The sequence below is a fragment of the Nematolebias whitei genome, chromosome 20, assembly GCF_014905685.2.
Source record: "Nematolebias whitei isolate Nwh7 chromosome 20, NemWhi1, whole genome shotgun sequence".
Classification (NCBI taxonomy): Eukaryota; Metazoa; Chordata; class Actinopteri; order Cyprinodontiformes; family Rivulidae; genus Nematolebias; species Nematolebias whitei.
The window spans coordinates 39,779,731-39,787,806 of NC_056517.1; the positions used below are offsets into that span (position 1 = coordinate 39,779,731).

Sequence of the window (8,076 nt, forward strand, 5' to 3'; positions counted from 1 at the left end):
GTCCTGTCATCCACAGACTCATCCTGTAGGTCATAGACTAGTCCTGTAGGTCACAGACTAGTCCTGTCATCCACAGACTAGTCCTGTAGGTTACAGTCTAGTCCTGTCATCCACAGACTAGTCCTGTCATCCACAGAATAGTCCTGTAGGTCACAGTCTAGTCCTGTCATCCACAGATTCGTCCTGTAGTCCACAGACTAGTCCTGTCGTTCACATACTAGTCCTGTAGTCCACAGACTAGTCCTGTCGTTCACATACTAGTCCTGTAGTCCAGGTATGGAGATGCTGGATTTAGTCCCCGACTGCAGATCTGGGTTTGGGGATTTTCTTTACGGTTCTTGTTCAGGTTTTGGTCAGCTGAAGTCTCTGTGGTTCCTCAGGTCATGAACGGTGAGCAGATCAATCTGACCTCCTCCATCTCCATCAGGCCTGTCCTCACCCAGCCCCCTCCTCCTCTTCTTCCTCTGTCCCAACCTGTGAGCTGCTCCTCGGGGTTCCAGAGGTCCACCTGGACCCCACTGTCCCAGCAGGAAGGAGCTCGGGGCTTCAATGAGAATACATTTGTGAAACCAAGCCAGACAGGCTGGGCCTTACCATCCTCCTCCTCCTCGTCTCCTTTTTACCCCGTCTTCCAGCCAGCTTCCTCCCTTTCGGTCCTCCCGCCTTCACTTCCCCCCAGCCTGGACCCAGTGAAGCCCCCTCCTATGGTTCCCATCTTCGGGAACAAGCAACCATCTCGTCACATCAACATCGCTCTGCTGCGAGTCCAGAAACAGGAGCAGCAGAACCGGAGGGTGACGTTACCTTCCTTTGGGAGAAAAACTCCCATCACTCCCTCCTCATCATCATCCCTTCCTCCTCTTCCTCCGCCCATCATCCCTAACTTCAGCCGTCTTCCCAAACCCCTCAGAAGAAGCAGCACACTTCCCCAGCCCTCGTATCAGCCCAGAATCAACCTCCTCTCCAGTCTGAGTCCAGTGTCCAAAGTTAGACCTGGGATCATCGTCCCTCCAAAATCAGAGATCAGATCTAAAAAACCCAGGTCCATTATGAGAACTGTCAAGAGGACAGACCCTGAAGGCACCGCAACCGAACAAACACCTCTGATGGCCGCTGACGTCTCCAACAAGACCACCAGCACCAAAAAGGTGGGTCCAGTTGGTCTGACCTGCTTTTACTTGGCTCCACAACACCTTATCCTGAAGGTTCTGACTCCATTTGAACATCTCTGTTCTTTTTCAGAATGTTCTTTTTGAGAAAGACAAGAGTCCCAGAAAGTCCAAGAAGTCCAGGGCTGCGGTACAAGATGTGGAGAAAATGGCCAGAACCAACCAGGTGAGGCAAAACGGACCGTCTCATGAACCCATAATTTATTCTCAGTGGAACATGATAAACATAGCAAAGTCAAGTCAAATTTATTTATAAAACGTTTAAAACAGCAGCTGTTACCAAAGTGCTTAACAATAAGATCAAGGCAGTAATTAAAGGAAAAAAAACTAATTAAAAGCATCAAAATAAGAACATGCAAACACAAAAACAATGAGAATCAGTTAAATACTAAATCAGATCATACTGTGTTAAACGTCGGTGAAAACAGGGGAGTTTTTAAGAGAGATTTAAAAACAGGAAGTGAAGTGGCCTGTCTAATGTTGGTTTGGCAGATGGAGCATATGGTTGAAGTAGGTCAGAGCAGTATGAGGGTGCAAGGCCATTTAGGCATTTAATTGTCAACGGGAGAATTTTAAAATCAATTCTGACACGCACAGGGAGCCAATGAAGGGAGGATAAAACTGGTGAAATGTTCTCAAACCTACGAGTTCCTGTCAGTATCTGAGCTGCATCATTTTGGACGAGCTGGAGGCGTGAAAGGGACACCAGACTGACCCCAACATAAAGCATGTTACAGTAGTCCAGCCAGGTTGTAACTAATGCATGGACTATTTTTTTCAAGGTCAGGTCTGGTCAACACGGACTTGAGCTTAGCTATCTGCCTTAACTGGAAGAAGCTTTTTTTGTACAACAAAGTTAATCTGCTTATTAAACTTAAAATCAGTCTCAAAACATCCAGAGATTTGTAACAGACTGCTTAAGATATGGCTCAATAGATTCAAGGTTTACAGGAACAGAGACGGTAGTAGAGCTAGGGCTAAACACAATGACTTCAGTTTTCTGATCATTAAAACTTGAAAATTTGAAGCCATCCATGCTTTGATATCAAGACATTTTAACAGAGGGTGATTGGAGCAACAACTATTGGGTTTTAAGAGCAAATAAATGTGACAGTCATCAGCATAACAATGAAACGAAAAACCATGTTTTCTTAGGGTAGACCACAAGGGGACAGATACAATGAAAACGGAAGGGATCTAAGAATCGAGCCCTGTGTGACCCCGCAGGAAAGGGGCACTGAAGCAGATAAATTATTACAAACATTAAAAAATACTTGTTTAATTGAATGAAAACTATTTTCAATTTCAGAAAGAAAGGGATGTTTTGCCATTGGTCTGAAATTTGAGCGAGATGAAGGGTCAGGTCCAGGTTTCTTAATTAATGGATTAACTGCATGTTTAAAAGCATCAGGAACGACACTTGTAGACAACATCCCTGGCAAGGTGCTGAAAGACTGTGCCGATCAGCACTGCGAGATGCTGGCCGACATCTTTAATTCCTCCCTCACACTGACAACAGTTCTCGTCTTCCTGAAGACCACCACCATTATCCCAGTCCAAAGAGCTCTACAGTGACTGGTTTGAATGACTATCGGCCAGTAGCCCTCACCCCGATAGTCGCTAAATGCTTCACCACTTACTCTTGCCGAGATCAGACGCTTTCCCATCCCCTCCCTGTCCGCTTTGCTTTGCTCTGTCTGTGAAACTGCTTCTGAGCCTCTCTTGCATCTTCTGAACCATGATTATGGACTTGTTTTGATCAGTTGGTCCCTCATCTCAATTTACAACATTTCTTCGAAGAGAAGACAGGCTTTAGGTGAGCCGATTTGCCCTGTTGGCACGCACACAGCTGGATATCTCATCGACTGGAAGACTCGATGATGTGTCTATCTCTGCTGCCATTTGTGGATTTTAAGGACGCATATTTAATTGGATTTACGATAACTGGTTCCTGCTTTTTGGATTCGGATGGTTGCTGGTTTTATCTACAATCAAGGAAGTCGTCGGCAGCAAATTTGGACCAGATCACGCTGCTTGCCTTTATGATGGCTTGGTTCGTGCCTCGAGTACCCAGACTCAAATGCTTTGGGCTGAATGGATCAGATCTCGGGGATTTTACTCAGTCACGTTCCATCGGTGTGGCCATGTAATTTGGACATTTCGGAACCTTTTGGACTACCACAGACTTAAGGTAGATGTCATTAAGTTCTGCCTGTCCCCAAAACAACTGTGTGTTTATCTGAATTTGGCACCCTCGGCTGGTCTTGAAGGTCATCTTATCTGAATTTGCCTGGAGAACATGTGATCTGACGCTCACCACCCCCTCCCTGAGGAATTTCCAACTGATAACCAGATGAATCAGCTGAATAAACTTGTGTCATCATTTCAGGACTCTTGGATTCTCATAGATGTTATTCTTGGCCATTTCTCGACATCCCTCGAGGATGTTTACGGATCTCACCGTAGGACATTGACTGATTATTCCATCTTTATCAGAACTCTTACAATGCTCTCGAGATCATCTATGAACATTGCTCACGGCTCTCGTTGTCTCCCCCTCTGCAGAATGTCTACATCACTATGTGCTTGTTTGTGCAAGGTGTTTTTTAATATCAGTTTTTTCTTCTCAGGCATGAAAAAAAAAGTTTGATAGGAATTTTTTCACCTCCAATTCCTACATGTGTCCAGTTTCACTACTTTTTGTCTGTCTAAACAAATCTCACTTGTAAATGAGTCTTCTAGGCTCAATGTGACTTATCTGTCTAAATAAATGTTGAATGACTGAAAAACTGGTCATGACCCACATCAGAACATCCATCAACATCAACAAGGACCCTCACCAGTACGCATACCGCAAGAATTGATCAACAGAGGACGCCATCTCCTCTGTGGTCCACACTGCTCTCACCCACCTGGAGCAGAAGAACTCCTACGTCCGTATGCTCTTTGTGGACTTCACATCTGTCTTCAACACCATGATCCCCCAAACCCTGATGGACAAACTATTCACACTAGGACTAAGCCCCTCCATTTGTAACAGGGTACTAGGCTTTTTAACAAACAGACCACAGTCAGTGAGGATCCATAACTTCTTCTCCTCCACCATAACCCTCAGTACTGGCTCTCCTCAGGGATGTGTGCTGAGCCTTTTCCTGTTTACTCTGCTCACGTATGATTGTGCAGCTACCCATCCAGGCTGTCACATTGTAAAGTTTGCAGATGATACAGCGGTAGTGGGATGCATCACAAACAACGATGAGTCCAGCTGAAGGCAGGAGGTGGAACACCTGGAGAACTGGTGCAGGAAGAACAACCTTCACATCAATGTGAAGAAGACGAAGGAGCTGGTTGTGGACTTCAGAAGGAACAAACAGACCTACCCCCCACCCCCGAACATAGGAGGATCTGCAGTGGAAGTGGTCTCCAGCTACAAGTACTTGGGTGTGCACCTAAACAACAACCTCAGCTGGAGCAACAACACCACCAGCCTGATGAAGAAAGTTCATCAGAGACTCTACATCCTCAGGCAGCTGAGACGAGCTGGACTGGGAAGCTCAGTCCTCACCTCCTTCTACAGGTGTGCAGTGGAGAGCATCCTGTGCTCCAGCATCAACGTGTGGCATGGAGGCTGCACAGCTGCAGAAAGAAAAGCTTTGCAGAGAGTGGTGAAGGCTGCACAGAAGATGTTGGAGTCAGCCTCCCCACCATCACAGACATCTACACCTCCAGATGCAGGAAGAGGGCCACCTGCATCATGAAGGACCACACTCACCCAGCACACACACTTTTTGCCCCACTCCCCTCAGGAAGGAGGTTAAGGAGCATTAAGTGTAGAACCACTAGACTGAGGAACAGCTTCTATCCTGAGGCAAGAAGGAGAGAAGATCCAGGATTGAAGGACAGCTAGAGTCCTCCATCAGACTAGAATGGGACAACATTCCCTCCAGAACCTCCAAAAGGTGGCCTACTTAGGTCCTCCAAAACCTCCAACATCTTGTCTTCCCAGGTCCTCCAAACCCTCCAACATCTGGTCTCGTCAGGTCCTCCAAACCCTCCAACATCTGGACTTCCCAGGTCCTCCAAACCTTCCAACATCTTGTCTCGTCAGGTCCTCCAAACCTTCAAACATCTGGTCTCGTCAGGTCCTCCAAACCCTCCAACATCTGGTCTCGTCAGGTCCTCCAAACCCTCCAACATCTGGACTTCCCAGGTCCTCCAAACCCTCCAACATCTGGTCTCGTCAGGTCCTCCAAACCTTCCAACATCTGGACTTCCCAGGTCCTCCAAACCTTCCAACATCTGGTCTCATCAGGTCCTCCAAACCTTCCAACATCTGGTCTCGTCAGGTCCTCCAAACCCTCCAACATCTGGTCTCGTCAGGTCCTCCAAACCCTCCAACACCTGGTCTTTTGTCTGTTAGCCCACCTCTCTCTGCTCCGGGGGTCTTTCAGGCGTTACAAAAGCCTCCTAGAGTCAGAACCAGTCTTGTGTCTGTATGAGAACAGACATGAGAGTCCAGAAGTCGAAGCGGTCCTCAGGTTCTTTCTCTCCTCCAGAACCACAGTTAGAGAGCTGCAGCTGAAAGTAAAACAGCTGAACTGACTGTTTGTTGTTGAGAACCTTCGGCTCGGTGCTGTGAAACTGATGGATGTTCTTGTTAATCTGCGGGGGCTACGGCGAGCCACGCGCCTCCTCCTGGACATCCATCACTTTAACGTTGCTCCACCACCTCCCTGCAGATGTTGGTGAGTGTTAGCTGTTCTTCAGGCTCACCTGAATCCATCACCCTGATGCTCCCAGTCATCTGAGACGAGCTGAATGAGGAAATAAGAGCCGAACACGGAGATTCGTTCTTTCCTGAGACCAAGAACTAACATCTGCCACCGTCCGTTTGGGTCAGCTGCAGCTGTTGTCCTTAAAGACAAAGCCTAAAATTTTCTTTAGCTGATTTACACCTGAAAGTTTCAAATCCTTTAGCTACTACTTATGCACACTTTCGGCTGTTGTAACTGTTCAGATATAACCTGTGACTTGTTCAGGAACAACTATGCTATGTGCTCATTTTTATTTTTATTTATTTATTTATTTTTACAAAATGTTTTCTTTATTTTAGTCCTTTAGCTTCCTTTAACGTTCTTAAAATCTGCTTCGGCTGCCGACTCTTTAGCTTTTAGCTACTGTTGCTAAATAGCTTTTACCTCACTTTATGCTAATTAAGTTATGGCTTTGCAAAAATTTAGCTTTAGGCTAAAATTTAGCTACATTTAGATTTTAATCACTATTTTGCTAAATGAAGTTTTTAGCAACAGTGTCAGTTTTAGCTTTTAGCTCACTTTATGCTAATTTTGTTTTAGCTAAAGGTACACTTTGTGTTGGCTATATTTTTCCCAAAGGGAGCTTTTAGCTGCGTTTTGCATTTTAGCTGTGTTATTTTTTCAATAATGGCTTAAATTAAACTCCTAGTTTAACACATTTTTTTGCAGTTTTGCCACATTCAGCTTTTAGCTGTGCTTTTGAGCTTTTAGCTATTTTTCCCAGTTTGAGCTTTTAGCTACAGTTTAGCTGAATGGTGTTTAGCTGTGGTTTGCAAATTTAGGCTTTTATCTACAATTTTTTCTATTTTTAACTTTAAGTTATGGCTTTGCAAATTTTAGCTCTAGGTTACAATTTAGCTACATTTAGCTTTTAATCACTATATTGGCTAAATGTAGTTTTTAGCAACAGTGCTATTTTAGCTTCTTGCTACATTTGTGCTAATTGTAGCTTTCAGTCAGGGTTTTGCTGATTTAAGCTTCTTCTCTGTGTTGTATTGTTCAGACTGATGCTTTGCAGAAGCTAACATTATTTTAGCGACTCTTCGCTCGTTTGTCTTGTTTCGGCTGTGTGTTTCCGTGCTACAAATTTAGACGAAACAAAAAAGGTTGTCCTAGCTGCTGTTTTTAAGTGCTTTCTGAATAAAGTGGTAAAAACACGTTGGAACGACGGTTCCCATCAGGAGCCATGACCTCTGACCTTTGGCAGCACAACAGCGGTGAACTTTTCCAGACCCTCCTTATTCCCACGTCTTTACGGAGCATCAAAGTCCAAACGTCAGTTTGTCCGTCTTATCTGCTGCAGGACTGACCCCAGCAGAGGTCAGAGGTCACCGCTTGGTTCACCGATCACTGTTTTTGTCCCGTCTACACGGTGTTCTCTGGTTGAAGTTCTCTCCTCCTCCTCCTCAGCTGTCGAAGCTGAGCTCCGCCACTCTGCTGCTGTGGCTCCACCAGAGAGGAGTTCCTGTCGGGGCCAAACTCCGGAAGGAGGAGCTTCTGATGAAGGCCGTGGACACCCTCTCCTGCTGAGGCCTCCTCAGGCCCCGTGACGTTCCTCACGCCTGCGGCACGTTCCAGGTTCCGAGCATGTTTTATATTCACTTGAGAGCAGTTATTTCATGCTTCTCTGCAGCCGGCGTGCTTTAAATTAAACGTTTATTACACGTGGATGCGTTAATATAAGACATATATTCACCGATGTGTTGGAATAAAGAGAAACGGAGTTCTTAAAGGCTGTCTCAGCTTCTGTGATCCCTCGGAGGTCGTCTGGAGAAGCAGCCTTTAATCGAGTTAAACGTTTCAGGTTCTCAGGCTCCAGCGGAGCTTCGTTGTGAAAAGGGAGAAATGAAAAGTTGGTTTTTGTTCCTGCGTCAATGTTTCACCATGAATCTGTTAGAACCTAAGTTCAGCTGAATCCAGCTCACTGAGGTTCACTACAAAAAGTCCCACCTAAAAAACCACAGCGATTAGTTTGTTCCTCCTCCTGCGGGGTCTCTGCCAACTTTTAAAAGAATTCGATAAGAATAAGACGCGACGAGCGATTCTGTAGGTGAAACAAAATCTGAAGCAGCTGGAAGGCGAGGACTTGAGAG

At 45.6% G+C, this 8,076-nt stretch overlaps 1 protein-coding gene across 1 annotated transcript in view; it reads left to right on the plus strand.

The window, feature by feature from the left end:
* Positions 1-7,513, plus strand: part of LOC119426455 — an 8,773-nt gene extending 1,260 nt beyond the window's left edge. Inside the window, exons 3-5 of the mRNA XM_037694017.1 lie at positions 381-1,148; positions 1,243-1,335; positions 7,394-7,513. Coding sequence (XP_037549945.1) covers positions 381-1,148; positions 1,243-1,335; positions 7,394-7,513 — 981 coding nt within the window. The remainder of the gene's footprint in view (positions 1-380; positions 1,149-1,242; positions 1,336-7,393) is intronic.
* The last annotated feature ends 563 nt before the right edge of the window (positions 7,514-8,076 follow it).